We start from the raw sequence: 24,907 nt of genomic DNA, 5'->3' as shown, positions 1-24,907 counted from the left end.
AATATACTGTAATGCATTAGTAGGATATGCAGAAGGCAAGAGTATAAACATTTTCTTTTTTCACTATCAGTATCAATATCTATATGATCACGAAAAAACGTTATATAATTTATATCCGGATTCATTTATACCGATTTAGATATCAATAAAAACAAAGCTGCATAGTTTGGGAGAGGGGTTTCTAATGAGTCTGATGAAATTAAAAGAAGGAACCCAACATTTGCATTCAAACTAGATATACTTCAACATGAATTCATTTCTGCTCTGACTGAAAGCATGATTCTAAATTTGGAAACGAATCTTGCATACAAAATAATTAATAGGGGAACACATAAATTCGAGCTCCTTTGGAATTTAATGAAATGTAGATATGCGCCTTTCTTTCAACACGAATTGATATGTTGTTTCAGGCACAAAAACAGGGGGTTGGGGTGGGCAGGAAGGCTGGTCTGCTTTCCCCACTTTTTTTGACAATTTACTTTTCCCCCGTTATTCTAACATACAGTTCAAACTAATTTTTTTTTTAATTTGTAATGAATTCAATTATAAGCATCAACTCCTGTAAGTTTCCAATATATTGTCAATCACAAAGTTTTAAATAGGTGGAAATTTTTAATGCTTGAAAGCTTACATTTATATAAGTGATCAATTTTCTTTCCTTCTGTGAAATGATATATTATAAATCGAAGTAGGACGGTCTCTCTCTCTCTCTCTCTCTCTCTCTCTTTCTCTCTCTCTCTCTCTCTCTCTCTCTCTCTCTCTCAATGAATATGGACATACAGAGACCGTAAATAATTATGTGGTTCCAAAAGAGACAACAAAACTATATTTTCGTTTATAAATTTCCTTTCATATGTGTCTTTGTGTAATGAACTGTTTATTATGGATTGCAATGTAAATGTAATACACGCATTTGCACACAGATGTATATTTTCGATCATTATTCCCTTATTTGTATATCCAAGTTTGTATATGATCATCGAGAAATTTTGAATTGTGCACGCAATATATCCAACCAGATATTAGATTCCTGATTTCTATAAACTGCAAAACCTCGACCAGACAAGCATTCAATACAGGACAAATTTTCGACTCTGACATCTCCCCTGATTGAAGACGCACTGTTTGGCACGGGTGGAGTGTGTCGCAGTCTGTATAATGGAATGAGAACGTGTTATAAAGTTCTAACGAGATACAAATGGAGTTTATCATTTTGCTTCGTGGATTTATCAGAATAAAGAGAATCTAATATTTTCGGTAAGTGCACATCTCCGATACCTGTTGAATAGACGCCCGTATTTGATACTTTTTTTGGCGATTATACCTTGTGCATTGCATACTATGCATATGGCATGCACCTTTATTTTGCAAGAATTGATATAAATAACATATTTTATGCTCTTTGTCTATTCCATTCTGTCAGTATGTAATTGACAAATGATTTATCCGCATTTATTTTATTAGAAAATGCAAATACTTGCATGCACTTACAAGTATGGAAGAAAGGCTTTTTTCCCCTTTTTTTTTTTTTTTGCATTTTTGTCTAACTTATCTAAACTTCCAGAATGTTGCATTAGTATACAATCAATATTTCAATATTTTGTAATTTTGAGCAAAGCATAATGTTTTAAAATGTTATTTTATTTGTTTCTCATTCCCTATATATTACTATCGGAAATGTGCACTGGTCGAGTCCACCTAGAAAAATCACTCAGGTGTGACAATCACATTTGGGGTATATACGGGTAGAGTAAATTAGGCTACCTGAAAGAAATATGGCGGATAAGATGAGAAAGGTGTACGTATTTATTAATTCATGTCAGCTTTAATGTGTCCGTAATTCAGGTTATCTGAATGATTTTAGTTTGTGAAGTAAACACTCTGGGGATTCCTTGTACAAAGTGTACTCCAGAGAGCACCTGTCAATCTTGTGACGGGTCACACTATGGTGTCTGGTGTGAACATGAATGCTCTCCTGGATGTGTACCTGGGTCATGTGATGAGTTGGGTGGTACATGTCAATGTCAGGATGGGTATAGAGGCAGTAAATGTCAAATTACAGGTCAGTTACACATACATTATAGATACAGTATATCAATCGTAAAGTGTTAATTTAGCTGTATATGTTATGATTTTTGGTTCTAGGTATTTCTCATTGTACATCTATTACAGAGAAGTGTTCATCTCTATGTGAAATCTGTTCGTCTTCGTGCACGGAGTGTGACGTTATAAATCAGAATTGCACTGTGTGTCGAAAATCCAGATTTGGGGAAATATGTCAACTTCATTGTCCTCAGCACTGTGATATATGTGAAATCAACAACGGTATATGTCTGCAATGTGAAACCGGTCATACAGGCAAAAACTGCACAGGTAAATACAATGGATATATAATTATCTAATTTCCGCACATTCGAAGAATACGCTTTGAAGCGAGAATCAAAAGATGTTAAAAGCAAATTAGAATTTCAAAATCTTATGAAATTATTTCTTGCTATTTATTTGACCGTATCTACGTAGTGTACAATATGCTTTCGAATTTCGGGTAAAAATACAGGTATGCTGATGACGTTTGTTTTATGTATGAAGTATGACACGCAGTCAACTTTTTCCAGCAAGATCAACCTTCACAGAATCTACTGATATATAACAGTCACCCGGATTCTTTAAAGTTCTAAAAATATGTCTTTGAACAATTTTGCACTTATAAAAACATTTTCTTCTTGTTATTTTCCATGCATATTCTGAACGATTCCATTGTCATGGTGTAGTATCATATTACCGTCGCAAATATTGAAGATAAAAATGGAGTTATACACAACATCAAGAAAGCAATTTCAAGCGATGTTTGACGAGCAAATTTACAACAGCTTTTAACTCCATATGTAGCGGTGATGAATAGCAGTTATGATGTATTTCTCGTGACACAACTAAAGAGATGTTTATGTTGACGTCACAAGCGTGAAGTACTCTGAAGTTCTTTTTCTGCAAAACTGTGAATTTTCCCGGGGAATGTAATATTTAAGGGCGACGGACTTAATTTGTTTCTACAACAGAAAATTTTGATATCAGGTAAAGTATGCATTAATGAGTAAAACCAAAGAAAGAAAAAACATATGGTCATCAACTTTGAATTTCTGGGAGGAGGGAAGGGTTGTAAGTAGGCTATGAAAGATTCGTAATGCAAAGGAAATAATGGAGAAATTCCCCTGTACAATATATATAAGTTAGAGTTAAAAATAGAAAAACATTCTAAAATATATTTTTAATCAAAATTGAAGCATAAATTAAGAATTATAAGAAAATATAAATTGGTCATAATATATATAGGTCATCAGGCTAGAGTTTTCGTAGAGGGGGATGTTAAAGAACAATATGACCAATTTTCAAACAAAATCATTATTGAAAATACAGATAAGTGCTTTACTTGTGGTTTTATGCTTTTCTGTTACGCTAAATAATCATATGGATTTGGAAAAAGTTTATCAATTATATATAAGTATTAAATCATTGTATACTATCCCAGGGGTGGTGTCAATATATTTGATATATGAACTGCAACAAATTTAATAATCCCGATAAAGACCTCATTGCACCATGAGATGACGGATCTGTGAGATGTCATATGCACGTTTTATCGAACAGTTTCAAGATAGCATATAACATGTACTTTGTCATCCTTCATTTATAACATCTTTCAGATGAATCTCTTAGAAACAAAATGGAATTTGTAAGAGTTACGGTGGATTTACAATAACTGTGCTAAAATAAATCAATGTTATTCGAAGTTGTTCATTAATAATTTGATACGTGTTTTAGGGATATTCTCTTGTCGTTTTATTGAATGGTGTACAACAACAATATAAACTGTATTTTGAAGTAAAGTTTTGATAACATTTTTTTCTTTTATTTTCTTGTACATACATATCATAGATCAGTTTGATTCACGTCATATGTGCGTCTTTGGGTCTGTCGTCCTTAAGCTACGGAGGTCTGCATCGCATGTTTCATCACTTTGAAGCGGGAGATGTGCGAGAAATAGAAATAGCTGAGGTAAGATGGTTTTTTACTATTTGTAAAATTCCAAATAAATGGAGTACAGACATTTGAAAGCTAGTCAGAATAAGCGTATATATTTTAAGATTTTGTCGAAAGGTAATCATTCGCGGCAAATGTACATGCAGCAGTGTCGACATTGATTATATCGTTTAAAACAACAGGATGTCCAACTCTCTGGGGATTTTAAAGATCTTTGTTGACCTTTTACAGTTTTATTAGGCCGATTTCTACGTTTATATTTCCACCAATAAAAATACGATCCTGAAAATGGAGTAGAATACAATTTTTTCTTCAAGATGTTATAGCTATTTTCTCTAAAGTATCTATTCCTCGATCAAATTGCACAATGTGTATTTATAATCTCTTTATGGCTTAACGAATACATCTTATCACATTCTAATGTTACATCTATATATAATTACATCGAAATAGCACTGTATGTCGGTGTACAAAGAGCTAAAGCCACGAAGGGTCAAAATCGGCCTGTACTTTTATGAAAAATTATCTGAAACTTAACAAACAAATATTGCACTAAATATTGTCAATATACATCGTAGTAAATGTATTCATATCAAAATGTTAATTCTGTGACGTCATAACTGTGCCGTACATGTCATAACACGTGACGTTTGCACATTTTTCTCTAAAAATGACAAATTTAGGAACTTTAATTCAAAATTTCAGTTTGGCCACATTAAACGAACAAATTAAAAATTCTGACATGGGTAAAGAAATGAAAACTGCACAAAGAAATGTTGGATTTATTTGTTCGATGAAAGTGGCCATACGTAAATTTCTTGTTTTAGGTCTTTCACAAACATAATTTATGCATCGAATAATGATAGTTTCTCATATTAAAAATAGACGTGTTCTTATAAAACATTATAAAATGATAAATTCTTACATAGGATTTCAAAGCACATATCCCAATTATTTTGAAAAGTTTTATGTACATCTATGATCGAGGAATGAAATATAGATTTCGGATGATCATCGTCGAAAACATGTTATGATAATAATCAACAACATTGTATACCTTTGGTTTAAAGATACATGTAGGTCCAATTTATCTCAAATGTTGAATATGTAAATAAAATAATTGAAAGACTTGACACCAATTATCGTCTCATATCATTTTTATTTCGCCGATGAATTGATGTTTAACTGTCACATAAATTCCGTAAATATGGAGGCGCAATACAATCAAAGGGAGATAAGTCGATTAATATAACCGATAAAGGACTAGATATCACAAGCTACAAAAACTGGCCCCCATTTTTCTTGAAAATTACACATGTGTAAAAATTACAATTAATGGATCAAATCTTCTATTTTTATCCTATCTTGCTGTAACAAGATTTTTTTGGTCCATTTTTTCAAGCATTTGTATTGAGTTTTTTTTACTATGAGCGAGAATGTAAACCATGAGGATATCTGGACAATGAGTTGTCTAAATACATAATATTTTTCTGTATTAAAATTTTCGTGGTTTGTAATCTTCCTCAAGGCGAGTGTGACCGGTCGACAGGAGATGCTTACTCCTCCTATGCACCTAATCCCACCTATGTTGTGTACAGGGGACCGTGTTTGCCCAACTACCTATTTGTATTTCTAACTGTAGGAGTCATGAGATTGATCACTGTTCGCTATCTTCGTCTTTCATATAGAAAATTAAGTAATGTTGTTATGTAAACAATTTATGAAATCAAAATTGTATACGGGCCGGATTCAGTGGCACGAATTTTTCCAAACAACCCACGAGAAACGTTTTTCTTCCAGAATTTCAGTTATTAGGTAGATCTAAGTGATTACATTTTGTTTCCTAAAAACATGCATAATCATGTTATTCGATCTGCGGACTTTACGGTGGCATTTATTCCGTAAATGTGACTTTTAAAAACGGAATAAATAGCATGATTAGTTAACATGAGTAAAATATAAAAGTATGTGCAGATCTGCCACTGTTTTGACAGATCGCCGCGCCGATCCATGTAAACATATGGCCGGGACTGGGTGTCAACATGCCGTGTACAGTACATGGGCTAGTTTTATGACCATCGAATAATTTATATTTTGATGTCATGAGGAAAGTACAGTATCGTGTTTTTCCCATGTTGAATACCCATCCCCAAATATAGAACATAACGAGTTAGTGTACATAAAGATATGCTGCATATATAGTACTTCGCAGACGATTGAAGTTACAAGACGATCCTATTTATAACTCAGCCGTGCTGATAAATATACACGTAGATATGAAATTAATGTATGTTCGTATACAATGTCAAAATACTTGCTTACAGCTCTGTACAATGTAATGTCTATGATACAAAAATGTCTTGTTGAATGTTGCACACATATTATATATAATATATACCTAGCAGCTTCACGAGCAATGACATATAATTTATCCACAACAGACAACAAGTCACGGTGGTGCAGTGGAATAACATACTTTTTCTGTAAGCATAGGGTCCTATGTTGAAATCCTATAATGAGCGTATTTTTTTTTCAACATATAAGAGTAACTGTAAATGTATATCACTTGAATTGAAGTTATTTAAAAATAAGATATCATTTTTTAATGTTATTGGGATATGATATGAGGTTGGTCAAGTGATCAAATCTTACACTCGAAATGTATCTTTGAGTTACTGACTTTGAATATGAGAAAACAATTAAAACAAATCTTCAGACACCCTAATAATTATATTAGATTTTATTTTTCAAACTTTGTTTGATTTTCTTTGGTTTTATTTTACTCAGGCGTATGAAAAAATATCATTCTTGATTACCATGCCAAATAATCTTGCAGTATGTATATTACGAAAAATAAAATAATGTTTGTGTGTGTGTATAAAATTGGTTAGTTGGTTTTGATTGATGAATTCAAAAGCAATGGTAGATTTACAGGGGTTCCACCCCACCTCCATTTAGATAAACATTTTAAAGAAAAATTCACCCCCCCCTCCTTTTACCCGTGACATCTCCTTTGTACCCGCCCCTTGTTAATACACAGTATAAGTAAATTAAGCTGTACATTTCAATATGTATATCCAATATAGTGTTAAACGGTGAGCTTAATTATAAGTAATTACAAAGATGTGTAGAAATGCGTGCAATGTAAAGACAGCTGCTGAACGATATTATAAACCGCGTAAACCATAAACTATTGATAAATTAAGTTGAAAGAAGTGCTTTCTACAAAAACACTTTTTTGTCTTTGTCAAACATGAACATGACACGTTGTACAATGCATTTTCGATACAAATACTATGCTTCGGACAGAAAATCTACAAACTCTTAATCGGAAGAAGGAGCTGACGACAACTACTGTCCAACACTGAAACGTCGTAGATCGCACGATATATCATAATTCATTTAAATATTCCGTCATAATGATAAAAAAATTCATGGTATATAAATGAATATCTAAACAAAATTCCTCTATGAAAATATACTGTCAGAAATAAAATGAACAAAAGTTTTTTTTTTTTTTTTAATTTTTAATTTTTTTTTCTTCTTCAGCGATTGTAATTTCGTTTCGATTATATTAAATCGATTTTTTTTACACTGCGCCGCTTTATGGTTTCCTATATTGAAAAAACCCGAATTTTTCCTATTCAATGTCAATTAATATTAAAACTTTTTACATATTTTTATGTTTTAATGGCGTTATATCTTGTCTGCCGACACAAGGTTATACAAAGGCAACTTTCCAAGTAACCCTTGCCATCAAAGGAAGCAATATCATGCTATATTTTATTTTTTCATGAAGTACGTTGTCATAAGATTAAATTTTAACAATTTCATTAAATTCAAAGAATGGGCCGATTTTGACCCTTCGTGGCTTTAGCTCTTTAACATAATATTGTATATACTATATCTAAGTATTTCTATGGAGAATAGTTCATAACAAGAATGTTTTCTCGAAAATTAAGTGCAAGACATATTTACCTAAATAACAAAGTTCATGATCACTTAACAATTGTACACATTTGAAAACACATTCCTTTTGCCAATAATACTTTTTGATATATCTATGACGAAGTTCCTCGTAATGAGGACAAATTAATACAAAGTGGTATTCATCCTCTAAGTCATTTTGTTTACAGAATGTACATACTATATATTCTAGTATATTATCATGGCGGCTTGTTTCATTTTCAAGATTGTGAGAAAATGATAAATCTAATTTGACTAATATGCCTTTTGTAGATATTAGGTATAGTTTTGCAAAGGTAATATTGATATTGTAAAGAAAAGTGATCAATAAGGCAACCAGGTTAAGGGCTTCCATAGTAAAATGCACAATAATCATGGGGCGAAATTGCACCTCAGATTCACAGGTATCATTACACTTGTTACGGTTAAACACCGAAACGACACTACCGATATGTTGACTGTGACTGAGCTACCGTAAATTCACCTCATGGTAATTTCCCGTGACACAGTTGAATATCACATAACACTTTATATTTGGAAAACAGCAAGAGGTCCTACTTGTGAACAAAAGTTCAGGTTCATGCGGGTAACCAGCTGAACATTTATTGATATACTCAGAAAGAAATAAAAATCCTTAACATGAAAAGTGTTTGGAACAAATACATACCCAAACTAAACATGCTATAATTTAACAACATATCAACAGTCATCAGCGAATTACCAGAGTTGTCCACATTCCTATACATATCACACCGTCAATATACAAGGCAGAAATTTTTCCCTGCACTTTTCAAACGCATAAACATATCCAGATTAAATTTTAGAAAAATTCATATTTGTTTCTTTATAGTAGATGAACCTGAACTTTGTCACTGTTTCTGTGGTATAAGAATATTAATGTACATGAGGGAATTTTTAAACGCATCAGTCATTTAGATTAGGGGCGATTTCAAGGTCACAATATAATATGAATATCACCGTCGTGCATACTAAAAATGGAGAATTATTTGATATCATAAAGGAATGATATAATCATTTGACAAGAAATGTTTTTACGTATACAGCTTATCACTTAATGACGGTAGTAAATAACGACAAAATATTATGACACTTTTCCCGCGATACAACTATCAGAACATGTACGCTGTGACGTACTTTTTCATTGTGACGTCATATGGTGCGAAGTGCACATAGGTACATTTATAACAGCACTGTGATTTTTCTCGGATAGCCTTAAATATGTTCGCACCTGACATTTGGAGTAATGTCAATTTTTTTGGAAGTGTATTTTTGATTTCTACATTGAAGGAGAATTAGGAAATTAAAAAGAAAAACTGGGGTTGCAATGCTTGTTATTGAGCTTTAATGTTCTAAATATGACCATTTTGCACTTAGAATTTATTCAATTAACTTGATTTTTCTGTAAGTGTCAACACAACATATGCAACACAAATCAATCATTACATCGATGACGTTTTGTCTATTAACAATGATAGCTTTCATTCATATGTCGATTTGATATATCCCTGTGAGCTCGAAATAAAGGACACCACAGAGTCGTCCACTTCTGCTTCATACTTAGATATTTTATTGAAAGTAGACATTAACGGCATACTAACAACTCAACTGTATGACAAACGGGATGATTTCAGCTTCTCCATCGTCAACTTCCCACATTTATGTAGCAATATTCCATTATCACCTGCATTTGGTGTTTATATATCTCAACTGATTCGATATGCAAGAGCTTGTTCTGGGTATAGTCTGTTTTTAAATCGAGGTAAGCTACTGACAAACAAGTTGATGGTACAGGGATTTCAACAGTCTCGATTGAAGTCAGCTTTTCGCAAATTCTATGGTCGTTATAACGATCTAGTTCGTCAATACAACCTCGCATTGGGTCAAATGCTGTCTGACGTGTTTCATACCGATTGTTAAGCCGTTCTTGACACACTGATTTTGACTGCGGATAACTCCGTTTACCTGATCAGGATATGGGGCTCACGGCGGGTGTGACCGGTCAACAGGGGATGCTTACTCCTCCTAGGCACCTGATCCCGCCTCTGGTGTGTCCAGGGGTCCGTGTTTGCCCAATTATCTATTTTGTATTGCTTGTAGGAGTTATGAGATTGATCACTGTTCGTTATCTTCACCTTACATAAAATAGATACATAATCATGTCCTCTAACACTACAGATGAAAAAAGAAATTAATACTAGTAAAGAAAATAAATAATGACCTTTTTGCACTTGATATACGAAAAACTTCATGATATCAAAATTGAGAGTTTAAAAGGACATATTAGGAATAATGTAAATTTCTAAGATTTAACATAATTTTCAAGGTCTGGTTATCCAATTTAAAATGCAACTTTAAAAAGTGGGGGTTGGAGATCAAATTTTCGAATTATTGGCGAAAATACTGAATTTTTATACAAATTTTCGAGTAAATTAATTAAAACTCTTTGAAGAATCGGCATTCTGTTTGGAAAAATATATCAACCAAGTTAATGAATTACAACATTTGAACTAGGTCCAAGTCTCAACTACCTGTATCATGAATTATAAAACTGAAATACACGTATAGGAGTTTAAAAATAGACAAAACATTTGATGAAACAGAAACTGTAATATGCAGAATTAGAACTTTGTGATTAGTGAATCCTTCCGCCACAAAATATAGTCCCTATCAAACCCTTTCAAACTTTGAATTGACACACAAGTTTTCAATTGGATAGGGTTCAGCAATAAATATGTAATATGTTTGCACCAATAGGATCAGTATTGAACCAGTAAATACTTAGTTCTAGCATCCTGCGCATTTGTACACGAAATTTCAGGAGCTAATTTCCTTAACTGATGTGCGAACATGTTTGTAAAACTACACTCTGAAAAACAATTTTCTCAATTAAACGTTTAACAAATATGTTGGTCAACCTCTGTTTTATAATTAGCATCACGTTTTAGTCCCCGAGGGTCTCTACAGCCCAGTAGCTAAGTACTTCGTTACTAGCTTGAAAATCCGGATGTATATTTAATTGCTGCGATAGAATTTAGAAATTCATTTCAAAATTAAGGATTATCTCCCTCATGCATAGCTCTATCCTTGAACGAATTTGGCTCCAGTTTTTGGTACTCTAGTTTTCCTTTTAGCTCTTAGAAGTTTATTGTTATTTCGAATTTCCAGAATTTTGGCTTGACCATCACTCAAGAGACATTATTTGTCGAAATGCGCATCTGGTGCATCAAAATCGATCCCGTACAAGTTTTACATTTTTAAAAGTAGTATTCTCGTCATCACACTAAATGTATCACATTTTCCTGCAAGTTTTCATTTTATCACAGTTGTAATTTAACGCATGATAACATTTTCTAATATTACAATTTTCACTATGTAAAACCAAAATGTGAACATTCTAAAATATCGAATGATTTTCATAGGTAGTCTCCCAATTTTAAATTACACCGAGGCAGAATTTATCAACTCAGTATATATTTTACATCTCTGACATTATGACTGCCCCATGCTTCACAATCATAATTCAAAACATTTGCTACATATGTATAATAAGTGTCAATATTGCTTTTATTTATGGCATATATTTTTAACGTTTTATTTTAATGAGAATACCTTGGCATTCTAATTGTTTTGCGTACAATTGTAGTTACCATTGAAGTTGAATAAAACACCAAGGTATACAAATTTGGTTGACCATTCAGGTGAAATGTATGCAAGAACTTGTTCTGGGTATAGTCAGTTTTTAAATCGAGGTAAGCTACTGACAAACAAGTTGATGGTACAGGGATTTCAACAGTCTCGATTGAAGTCAGCTTTTCGCAAATTCTATTATCGTTATAACGATCTAGTTCGTCAATACAACCTCGCATTGGGTCAAATGCTGTCTGACGTGTTTCATACCGATTGTTAAGCCGTTCTTGGCACACTGGATTTGACTGCGGATAACTCCGTTTACCTGATCAGGATATGGGGCTCACGGCGGGTGTGACTGGTCAAAAGGGGATGCTTACTCCTCCTAGGCACCTGATCCCACCTCTGGTGTGTCCAGGGGTCCGTGTTTGCCCAACTATCTATTTTGTATTGCCTGTATGAGTTATGAGATTGATCACTGTTCGTTATCTTCACCTTGCATTTAAACAATATAGTGATGATTTAGTATTTCAGACGCCGAAACACAAACCCGGACATACAAACAGAGGGAGCACGTATTTAATTAAAAAACGTATTCTCTATAAAACAGATATTTGTATGAATTGTCAATTTCAAAATTCTATAGCGGTGAATCATTAACAATGTAGATGGAATACACTCAGATAGATGAATCTGCCACCAGTTCCATAGTCAGATACAAACCGGCAAAACGTATGACAGGTATTACATCTTTTATATATTTTCGCAAATTCTATGGTCCTTATAACGATCTAGTTTGCCAATACAACCTCTCATTGGGTCAAGTTTTATACCGATTGTTAGACTGTTCTTGACATACTGATTTTGACTACGGATAACTCCATTAACCTGATCAAGATATAGGGCTCACGGCGGGTGTGACCGGTCGACATGGGATGCTTACTCCTTCTAGGCAACTGATTCCACCTCTGGTGTGTCCTGGGGTCCGTGTTTCTCCAACTGCATGTATATAGTTTGTATTTCTTATAGGAGTAATGTGATTGATCACTGTTCGTTATCTTCAGCTTCATCAAATATGAAATACTGTAAAATGAATGTTTTGTACATATACTCTCATAAGATTATTCTTTTATTTTAGCACGTGGAGCAGCATTTCATAAACACGAGAATCAGCTTTAATACAATAGATCACCCAGATATTTGAATACCCTTGTCAGCTGATTTTATATATTCATATGTACTTTTAACTTTTAACCTTTAAATATGTTTGAATATTTCATTTTCAAAACACACCATGTTATAATACCATAAACTAAGTCATATGAACAATCTATAACATTATTGTTTTGTGGATTTTTTTCTTTCATCACTTGACTTTTTCAGCACTGCTGCCTGGAGTTGTTGTATGCAGTGTTGATGCAAATGGCGACAACAAGGTCCCAGTGATCCTCAGCAATCACGACCAAATCAGTGTGAATCTACCTCCATAGATAACACCAGGCGGACTCAGTAGAGAACGACATGAATATTTAAATAGACATATCAGACCTCATGTCCGCGAACGTTTGAGGGACACAGCATACTCTGATTTTCACGGAAAATAAGTGAAATTTTCAATTGTTTCAGATCATGATTAACGTCATTTAAACGTCATTTTTGTAAAGTCATTGAAATATTTTCTTAACATTTGACAGCGTATATCTCAGTAAATATGCTGATTATTTGAACCAAACATCACATGTGTCTTTTTGATGTTGTTGGCTATCAGATTCCATTAAAAAGTTAATTTTGATAATTTTTACCATAATGGCTCCTTTTGTATGGGACAGCTCATGTATTATATTTTGTTGCATCAAAGGAAATAAACGGTACTCCTAAGATCCACCTCTTTCACTGTCTTATTGTGACGTACGTCAAAACATAGACATGACGTCATTCTTCGTCTTCCTCTGCCTTTTATGTACATTACACGGTGCACTGTATTTTGGAGCTAGGATACTACAAGATTGGGATGATAATCCTCGTAAGCTAAAAATCCTAATCCGAGGTGTGACATAACGAAATCTTTGTAAACTATCTATTTTGTATTGCTTGTAGGAGTTATGAGATTGATCACTGTTCGTTATCTTCACCTTGCATGTTGTATTTTTTCAAATCATTACACTGTTTCAGTCGCGTACTTTAAAGTAGTTAACATCCGTTCATAGTCAATATGAACGAATTGTGTTACGTACTGAAATAGGTTGGTTCATAGAAAAAATGCGATTTGTAATATAAATATATTATAACATATACATATAATATACATACATACATACATACCACAGGCAATTGCATCGCTTGGGGTCGAATTTACTCTATAAAGTATATAGTAAATTCGACCCCAAGCGATGCAATTGCCTGTGATTCACACACACACACACACACACACACATATATATATATATATATATACAGTAAAATATCTCTATCTCGAAGTTCAAGGGACTTCGAAAAAAACTTCGAGATATCCGGGGGTTCGAGATATCCAAAATCGATCTTGAATTTTTTTTGAAGAGGGATATATGATGCATAGTATGGGATTTGCATTATAAACAACAACCCCGTTGCCGTTTCTTATAATGCAAGTTGATTGATAGAGGGCGAAGCCCTCTCACGGCCCGAAGGGCCGTGAGAGCGGAGCTCTCCCTATAGGTAACACATATATACATGTTTAAAAGGAAAATATAGGAAAACAATGAAAAATTAAACCATACCTATGGAACTTGAAAATTTTGGTACTAATGGCGTCGATTCGAATACTATCGCGTGGACATGTATTTCTCCATTTTGAATCTCGTCTACCCTAGTTCTCGTAGTTCTGAGATGTTACACATAAAATCCGTAAAAGCATGTAAATCTTATTTTCTTAATCATATATAATCACTCCACGATTAACGCCATGTTTTTTGTTGTGGTTCAAACGCTTTGTTTGTAAATTTGCTAAATAACGACGCTGAATATGACGTCACAACGTACTGTTTACATCAATTGCGTTATATTTCCCGCGTTCAATAGATAGGCGGATCAAATGTCGAAAATTAGGATGCTTTGGTACAGCTCCGTCCGCGTGCTAACTTCGGGTTGTTTTTGTCCTGTTTTGGATATAGATAATAATGCCAAAACTTTTTTGCTTCGCCCTCAAACACGGTCACGCCGTAAAACATATTATTGTGGGATTTCACAGGCAAATATTTCGGTGGGTTTTTTTTCTCCATATCTATAAACATCACATTCACAATGTGTTTCAAAATTAAGATGATCGTACAATTTGTATGCTTACTTTACTGATGTATAGGCCCGACTACGCGTGCTATTTTATTCAGCATTTTTTATCCATGTTGATAATGTGTTTGGAGGGATTTCGTATTTTTGAGCGATGGCCGCCTTACTGTCAATTCCTTTCTCTACATCTGCAATAGCTTGAATCTTAGTTTCTATGGTATGCGATTTTAACTTTCTTTTAATGCCAGGGTTTAGCAGCTTGTCTTTACTGTCTTGAGACATGTTGTCGAATGATGAAAATTTCACGGGTCTCTATTTATATGTTGTTGTGATCCAAAGTGTTTAATTTCTGTTCACTTTGAAGATTTTTGTGTTTTCTATGTTCTAGTTTTAATGATGAGGCGTGTATTATTAAATGCATTATCGTTATTATGAGCATTAACTTCAAGCTCACTTCGACAATTCTGTGCGTTTATCTAACCCACATGTTAATGATACAGCGTGTATCAATCAAAACACCATCCCTGGAATCGGGCGTGTCGGTTCATAATTGGCGGTGGACTTAATCCGTAATGTTGGAAGGCTTCACTGATCACCTGAGCTGTTGAAACAATTATGGCCACCCGTGACTACTCGGACAAGGCGAGCGTGGATTAGCGGTCATTAATTATAATTGATGTAGCCGCGGGCGGAGACGTGTGTTTTAATGACGCCAGGTATGGTAAGCAGACCGGAAAATTGACTGCACTTCGAGATAAGCCAGGTGAAATTAGGGCATGGGACCTTGAAAATACTTCGACATAAGCGGAGTATTCGAGATTACCGTGTTCGAGATATCAGAAGTTTTTTAAATCATTTATATAGGGAAAACGGCCGGGACCGGCGGTCGACTTCGACTCAAGCGGGGTATTCGAGACAAACCATATTCGAGATACAGATATTTTACTGTATATATATATATATATATATATATATATATATATATATATATATATATACATACCGGGCATATATGAAATTGTGAATCAGAAGATTGTGTATCAAATACACATTTGATGTGGTAATTTTGAAACTATTTATACCCAGACAGAACTTGCTTTGTTTACTCATCAAGACTCGTTAAAGAGGATGTACAGTCAAGCAGTGTTAATGACCCTTATAAAGGTTATTTTGGAACTTTCTAAGGAGAGGTTATTTCCTCTAATTACACACATCTAAAAACAACAATATACGAAAAATAGTTGGAGTGGTTGGTTATTGTTTGAATAGTACCAAGCAGGAAAAACAGACTCAAAATATCAAAGGGATTTTCTTATTTTGCTCACAATTTCAAAACAAATGTTTTACATTTGTGAAACGAGATATATACTTTGAAGTACCGGGCGTCAAATGAGACGTGATGGTTTCTTCGAAATCCATTCTGTGTGAAGAAATGTGGGTTTTGTTTAGCAAAAATGAGTTCAAATTAACAAAATTTATAACAAGTCGCAAATATAAATTTTGCTATACACAATTATCTTTCAGTGGACAAAAGTCAATTTTATCATAAGATTCATTCTTGTAGACAGAATTCATTTTTGAGGACAAATTCATTTTTGAAGACCAAATTCTTTGTTTATTAAAAATTCATTTTCTTAGACAAAATTCATTTTTGTAAACAAAATTCTTTATTGTAGACATTTTTTTCAACAGTTAATTTTGGATGCAAATTAGTTTGATTTATATTCTGTAAACTAATTTGCAAACAAAACTGAGAAATATTCTGACAAAAGTCAATTTTGTGAGACAACGTTCAATTCTGTCTCACAAAATTGAATTTACTGAGACAAAATTTAATTATGTCATAACGAAATCACCTTTGTCCTATAAAAATGCAAGGTGAAGATAATAATAATAATGATTGGTTTTATATAGCGCCTTATCCAGCGTATGCTGCTCAAAGCACTTTACAATAATCAATGTACATTATTACCCCGGCAGACCTTGTATCAATCTAGACCTTTCTTAGCCTCCTAGGAAGCATACAGTGCAAGCTGCCATTACAAGCGCTAGAGCACTAACACTCTAACAATATCTTTCACTGTCTATAGCCAGGTACCCCTTTTACACTTGGGTGGAGTTTGCCAATACAACCTATTATTTGGTCAAATGCTGCTGACTTGCTTTATTCCTATTGTTAATCCGCTCTTTGGCACACTGATTTCGACTGCGGATTGCTCCGTTTACCTGATCAAGTCATAGGGCTCAAGCCCGAGGTGACCGGTCGACGGTGAATATTTACTCCTCCTAAGCACCTGGTCCCACCTCTGGTATATCTAGAGTTCCGTGTTTGCCCAACTCTCTATTTTGTATCGCATATAGGAGGTATGAGATGTTCGTTATCTTCGACTTTCATGCCTTTGTGTACCTACTAGGAATAAGCCTACACAAATAGAAAATTACGCAAAAGAAAGATATACTAATACAATAAGAAAGCTAATTAAGCAGACATTTACGATCTACATCACTGAAGGGGGGGGGGGGTTACATGTGAAATTTCATCAAAGTTTATTCAGAATCGTTCAACATATTTTAAAAAACAGGTTAAAGCTTAAAATAAATTTCAATTCAAAATTTCACCTCATGCCACCTCTATGTTCATGGATCCGTATTTGCCCACCTCTTTCTTTTGTATTCTTTGTGGGAGTTATGAGATTGATCACTGTTAATCATTTTCACATTTCATAACATTACTCTATCTCATGGAGAGAAATCGGTCATGCTAAATTTATTTCTAGTAATTGAGAACAAATCAGTGTTTGGTATGGTTGGGACTGTCTCATTAGGCTATTATAAACTATTTCTACATATTCGTAGTTTGTCTACATCTGTATATTGTGTTGACTCAAAGTTACACATTCTGCTAGAAGTCAACCATTTGTGTTCATGAATGGTGAAGATAACGAACAGTGATCAATCTCATAACTCCTATAAGCAATACAATATAGATAGTTGAGCAAAAACGGACCCCTGAACACACCACAGTGGGATCAGGTGGCTAGGAGGAGTAAGCATCCCCTGTCGACCGTTCACACCAGCCATGAACCCTATATCTTAATTAGGTAAACGGAATTATCCGTAGTTAAAATCAGTGTGCGAAGAACGGCCTAACAATCGGTATGAAACACGCCAGACAGTATTTGATCCAATGATAGATTGTATTGACGAACTAGATCGTTATAACGACCATAGAATTTGCGAAAGGTTTACTTCAATCGAGACTATCGAAACCCCTGTACCATCAACTTGTTTGTCAGTAACTGGCCTCGATTTGAAAACTGACCATACGCAGAACAAGCTCTTGCGTATCAAATCAGTTGAGAAATATTAACACCATATGCAGGTGATAATGTTATTTTGCTACATAAATAAGAGAAATTGACGATGGAGAAGTTGAAATCATCTCGTTTGTCATAAAATAGAGTTGTTAGATTGCCGTTAATGTCTACTTTTAATAAAATATCAAAGTAGGAAGCAGATGTGGACGACTCTGTGGTGTCTTTTATTTCGAGCTCACAGGGATATATCGAATTGACATATAAATGAAAGTTATTATTGTTAATAGACAAAACGCCATCGATAGATCTAAATGTCGAATTGAAGGCCACAGCAAGAGATTTTTTTCTTCTCACGTAGAGGTTTTTGAATAAATTCTGCTTCATATGAGTATAGAAACAGCTAACAAAGGATTTTATTACCTGACCCTTATCAATTTCATTATTGTAAAATACATTTGGAATTTGCATAGAATACACAAGGTATTTATTGGTCATTGAATTTTACAGATAGTTCCACTATACATTTTTGGATGAAAAAATGAGACATGACTAAACTGATTGTCTTAATTTCTGCATAACGCCGAACTCGTATGTAAAACTCTCATTGGAACAGAGTAAAGTTTTGTGCGAATATGATGTGGACCTAATTGTCTATTGACTTAAGGTAAAAGTGAATCAAACATGATATCATTCATATTTGGTCTTTTATAGGAACGATATCCATGACTGCGTTTACGTCTTTGAGTATTGGGACATAGTCCCATCACATTAGCAATATTAAAATCCCGCATTATACATATTACAACAAAAGTACATACCGTCTATACTTCTGTGTTTAGTTAACCAGAAGTGATAAAAGAATTAGATATGTTACATGATGAATATCTTTTGGTTCCAGCTGACAAAGCTTGTAACAATATTGTCTTTGTTTGTAAGACTCATTAACACATCTGTATTTTAAACGAACTTTTGGTAATCGTCCTTATACTCCAACTGCCCTTTCAAAAGATTAAGTTCTTCAAAACCATGCTTCAGTTTTAGACACAGTTAATAACCCACTCAATGAGTCGATTGAATATAAGTTACCGTACCTATACTGCATTTCTAAACTACATAAAAACCCTTACAAACAAAGATGCATTGCTGGATCCAGTAAGTCCTCTACCAAGCCTCTATTTTTGCTCCTCACGAAAATATAAACAGCTGTGAAGGAGAAACTTCAAACTTACTGTGTGACTACATATGCTAGAAGAAACAATTTTAAAGAAATTTTAGTAAACTTGAAATCCCAAAACTTTTCTCAAATCACCAACATAAAAACGTATGACTTTTCAACACTTTACCAACCATTACTCACAATAAATTAAAGACTATACTTTTTATATGTAGTTGCTTCTTAAATAAACGGAAATATTACTATCTAGGGATTAGTCATCCAAAACATTACTTTTTAAACACCACTCTGATTCCAGGCACAAGTACTCTGAAGTTGAAATAAAAAATATGCTAGAGTTCCTCATTGACAATATCTTCGCGGTCTTTCGTGTTCAGGTCTTCCAAAAGTTTGTTGGAATTCCCTTTGGCACGAATTGTGTTCCTTTGTTAGCTGACCTTTTTTTATATTCATGTGAAGCAGAATTTATTCAAAAACTTCTACGTGAGAAGAAAAATATCTTGCTGTGGCCTTGAATTCAACGTTTCGATATATCGACGATGTTTTATTTATCAACAATAATAACATTCATTCATATGTCGATTCGATATATCCCTATGAGCTCAAGATAAAAGACACCACAGAGTTGTCCACTTCTGCTTCATACTTAGATATTTTATTGAAAGTAGACATTAACGGCAAACTGACAACTGAATTGTATGACAAAAGGGATGATTTTAGCTCTCCGTTGTTAACTTCCGTGATTTATGTAGCAATATTCTGTTGTCACCTACAGATGGTGTTTATATCTCTAAAATGATTCAATACACAAGAGCTTGTTCTGTGTATGGTCAGTTTCTAAATCGCGACAAGCTACTGACGAACACATTGATGGGACAATTTATGAGATATCACGTTTTTCATAAACTCGAGTGTTAGATTGCGTGTGTTTCCGGTCGACAGGGGATGCTCACTCCTCCTAGGCACCTGATCCGATCTCTGAAGTTTAGGGGTCCGTGTTTGCCCAAATATCTATTTTGTATTGCTTATGGGACTTATGAGATTGATCACTGTTCCTTAGCTTCACCTTTCATCTATGTTCAATAGAATATATAAGTAGGAAGCGGATGTGCTTCCCTGACTTGTTGTTTAATGCTCATTACGTCACTATCTATTCAGAAGACCTTCACACTAATTTCATGTTAAAAAAAAAAGACATTAAGCTTCTTCAATACTTGTTCTTATTGTTTTTCACTCTTTTGTCGCCCTATTCCATCGTTACCATCAACGTTTACTTTCGTATATATATAGGCGTAGATATTTTTGGTCCTCGTCAGGTATCTTATACAATATCCGATCTGCCGATTCCGGTGTGCTCATGAGTGATGAGATTTTACTCTCGCTAACATTTGTATGAGTTTCACTCACATTTCCGATCGATCCTTTTCTTCTCATTTTTTGACATCCCTTTTCTCCCATGTCTTGAAAAGAATTCAAATTGAACCATCAACAAGATATTCGTACCTAAATGAAAGCTGAAGAGAAGGAACAGTGATCAATCTCTTAACTCATATAAGGAATACAAAATAAAGAGTACTGATACTGATTTTGTCTACAAATAACTCCGTTTACCTGATCAGGATATTGGGCTCACGGTGGGTGTGACCGGTCGACAGGAGATGTTTACTCCTTCTAGGCATCTGACCCCACCTCTGGTGTGTCCATGGATCTGTGTTTGCCCAACTATCTATTGTTATGAGATTGGTCACTGTTCGTTATCTTCACCTTTCAGTTGTATATTCCTGACAACGATAGTGATCGAGGCACAATACATGAACATACTTCACGGCAGTTTATATTTTCTCAATAGAATATTTACTGGATCCTGCAATGCGCCTCTGCTTGTAAGGGCTGTTTTATGTAGAGTCACAATATCACTCTGGGCTTCATTTAAAGATCAAGGCTCTTTTGAATTTCGAACCTTTTAGAATAAATGACTTCAGGTCACCATTTTCAGCTATATTGACATCATCAGTAATGACTATCCAGATGGACTATGTAATTGAAAGAAGAAAAGCTTGCAGTATGAAGTGAAAAACATTACTGAAATCATGAAGTTCTAAACAGTATACCTGCATTTATGTATCGTACATGCTAGTATCTTAGAATATCGTTTGTAGAAAATGCAATACAATGAATACATTACGATTGTCATTAGTACAAGTATATTCATAATGTAGTCGATGGTTGATATGTTACGTAGTCAACAAATTGATACAGTCACCAATCATTTCCTTATTTTGTTATTCCAAATAAAGTGTTGATCTTGTTTACATACATGTATATTCTAATACAAACATCACTCTTTTCCTGGTTTAAGTGGTGAAAATGTACACACTTATATACAAGAGAGAAATTTATTATCTGATATAGCTGAATGGAATGTACTTGTTAAATAACAAAGATGGATATGCTGATTGTCGTGTTAGTCTGTTGTGCTCCAGAAGGTTTGTGCAGATTATATATTGAAATTTGAAATTAATTTTTTAGCATATGTTTTTGCACAAAATATTAACGAACTTCAAAATTCAAACGTTTAGGTGTTCGTTCGTTTGTGGGATATATTGCCTCACAAAGCTCCGGTTTTACCCCCCAAAACGAAGCCAACAATGCTGTAGACAGCGACATGACATCTTGTGCTGTAACGGAGAAAGGTGAAGGAGAATATTGGAAAATTCAATTCAACCAATCCCTAACTGTAGTTGGTGTTAGCTTTAGGCTATATGGAGGTCAGTAATATGTCAGTAATGTGTTTGTTTCAGTGATTAATTAACTGATTCAATTAGTGGTTTCAATCATAAACATTTTTTTTAGGCAATTATACAATACAAGTACAGAATAAGTCCAGTGTATATTCCTCTCAACACGTCTGTTCAGATGAACGACTACCTTTTACGTCTCTAATTTACGAACAAACTGCCAATTGTAATCGACACTTGTATGGAGATGTGATCATTATCAATCAGACAAGTTATGGATCGTTGGAAGTATGCGATTTCAAACTCAAAGGTATAGTTGTTGGAGATAATTTATTTTCTATTGAATCAAATTGTATTTTAGCAATACATTTACATCATTCGACATTTATATGTTGGCTTGTATGAAAGTACTGATTGGGGATTTGAATGTCTTCTGTGGTTGTACGAATTCCTTCAATGGGATCTTTATTTCGGGTCTTTAATACTTTCAGTGAGTGTTTAGTTTGGGTATTTGAACACCTTAAAACAGTTTAATGCAGTACTTACACTACTCAACAGAAAACGGACTGAGACTGTCATTCTTTGCTGATATACAAATTGGAATTAATTGATAAGATATCTAAGAAATGAGGTATCATTTTAAAATATTTATCGGGATATAGATATGGGTTGGTCACGTGATCAAATTCTATAAAGCCCGAAGAAGTCAATCTGCAATTTGGCCATGTCTCATTATTCTAGAAGTTTCATCAAAATTTGTTTATTGGCATTACTTGGATACAATGTTTTAAATACATAATGTAAAACTTGTATATTACAAATCAATTCGGAGTGTCTTTTGTCACAATGGAAATAGATAGGGTCAGTTATTTCGGGTATTCAAAGTTAACCAAGCTGTGAAATTGGATCGGATGTACCATCTCACAATCAATCCAACATTAAGCACCCCTTTTCGTAGACAACGAGAAGATCACTGGATCAGGACCCTTGGCACTGCGCAGTTACATATGGATGCAATGATAATGTATATGATGTGGGAAATTTGACTAGTCCACAAGGAAATAACGTGAATTTGATGGGACTCAATCCCAATAATCAAAGACGGAAACGCAGTCATGGACATCGTTCATATAAAAGACCAAGTATAAATGATACCATGTTTGATTTACTTTTGCCTTATGTCAACAACTTAGGTCCACATCATATTCGTACAAAATTTTACTCTGTTCCATTGAGAGTTTTATGCACGTTATTTGAAAAAGCTATGGCTAGTCTATACTTGGATTTTTCAACACCTGAATATAGACTGAACTCTATGATTATGGATGTTGCCCATCACAGGCTTTTAAACAAACATCGGTCATGAATGATATTCATTCCAAATCATGCCGCCAATTCCTTAAGCTCCAATTTACAAACAAAGGAATAGATAACATAAGCAACATTCTTCGTCATAAAAGGATTCAGTCGTGTATTCCAACTTATTTCAAGTTCAAGTCTACACCCTGTATTTCCTACAGCTAAATTTCTACTATTGCATCCAAACTTTTTAATTATAAACAAACTTTGCAGTGCCTAGATATAGACCATTTTATACGTAATCCACCAACGTGTTCTTGTTCTTCATCTTCTTTCAACTATAGTCCAGCTGGACATGTCATTACTGGTAATGTTGATAAAGATGAAAACGAGGACCTCAAATCACTTATTCTAAAAGGTCCTAAATACAGAGAACTCCTGTCTTTTAATTGGCGACAGAACTTCATCTCTATTATGAATTCTGTCGAAGATTATGCCAGACGATGGGCTAAATATGAAAAAGAAGAACTTGATATATTGTCAGAATGGGTTAAAAGCATAAGAGGAATATCAAAATCCCGCATTAGACATATGAAAACAAAAGTACGTACCATCTATCCTTCTGTGTTTAGTAAACCAAAAGTGATAAAAGAATTAAATAGGTTACATGAGGAATATGTTTTGGTTCCAGCTGACAAACCTAGTAACAACATTGTCTTTGTTTGTAAGCCTCATTATTACAACTGTATTTTCAACGAACTTGGCATTAATTCCAATTTTGGTCATCGTACTTCAACTGCCCTTTCAAAAGATGAAGTTCTTCAAAACGATGCTTCAGTTTTAGACACATTTAATATCCCAGTCAATGGGTCGAATGAATAGGAGTTACCGTACCTATACTGGATTCCTAAACTACATAAAAACCCTTACAAACAAAGATACATTGCTGGATCAGGTAAGTGCTCTACCAAACCCCTATCTTTGCTCAGCTGTGAAGGATAAACTTCAAACGTACTGTGCGATTACATATGCCAGAAGTGGTGTTATTAAAATATGGATTCTAAAAAATTCTAAACAACTTTTAGTAAACTTGAAATCGCAGAATTTTTCCCAAATCAATAACATTAAAACCTATGACTTTTCAACACTATACACGACAATTCATCACGATAAATTAAAGACTAGACTTTTTGACATCATAGACAGTTGCTTCTTCAACAAAAATGGAAAAACGGAAATATTCATATCTAGTGATTAGTCATTCGAAAACTTACTTTGTTAAACACCACTCTGATTCCACGCACAAGTACTCTGAAGTTGAAATAAAAAATATGCTAGAGTTCCTCATTGACAACATCGTCGTGGTCTTTGATGATTTCAGCTTCTCCATCGTCAACTTCCCATATTTATGTAGCAATATTCCATTATCACTTGCATATGGTGTTTATATATCTCAACTGATT

At 34.1% G+C, this 24,907-nt stretch overlaps 1 protein-coding gene across 3 annotated transcripts in view; it reads left to right on the top strand.

Moving 5' to 3' along the window:
- The window catches only part of LOC125670753 (uncharacterized), a 115,770-nt gene that overhangs the window by 80,011 nt on the left and 10,852 nt on the right, over positions 1-24,907 (top strand). The window contains exon 4 of one of the 3 annotated variants that reach the window (XM_056163657.1): positions 1,865-2,062. The exons of the other annotated variants lie outside the window; for them this stretch is intronic. Within the exon in view, the coding sequence (XP_056019632.1) occupies positions 1,865-2,062 (198 nt within the window). The remainder of the gene's footprint in view (positions 1-1,864; positions 2,063-24,907) is intronic. 3 annotated transcript variants of the gene reach the window in all.

The sequence above is a fragment of the Ostrea edulis genome, chromosome 4, assembly GCF_947568905.1.
Source record: "Ostrea edulis chromosome 4, xbOstEdul1.1, whole genome shotgun sequence".
In the NCBI taxonomy this organism is placed as follows: domain Eukaryota; kingdom Metazoa; phylum Mollusca; class Bivalvia; order Ostreida; family Ostreidae; genus Ostrea; species Ostrea edulis.
The sequence above is the reverse complement of the archived record's forward strand: the minus strand, read 5'-3'. Positions and strand labels throughout refer to the sequence as shown.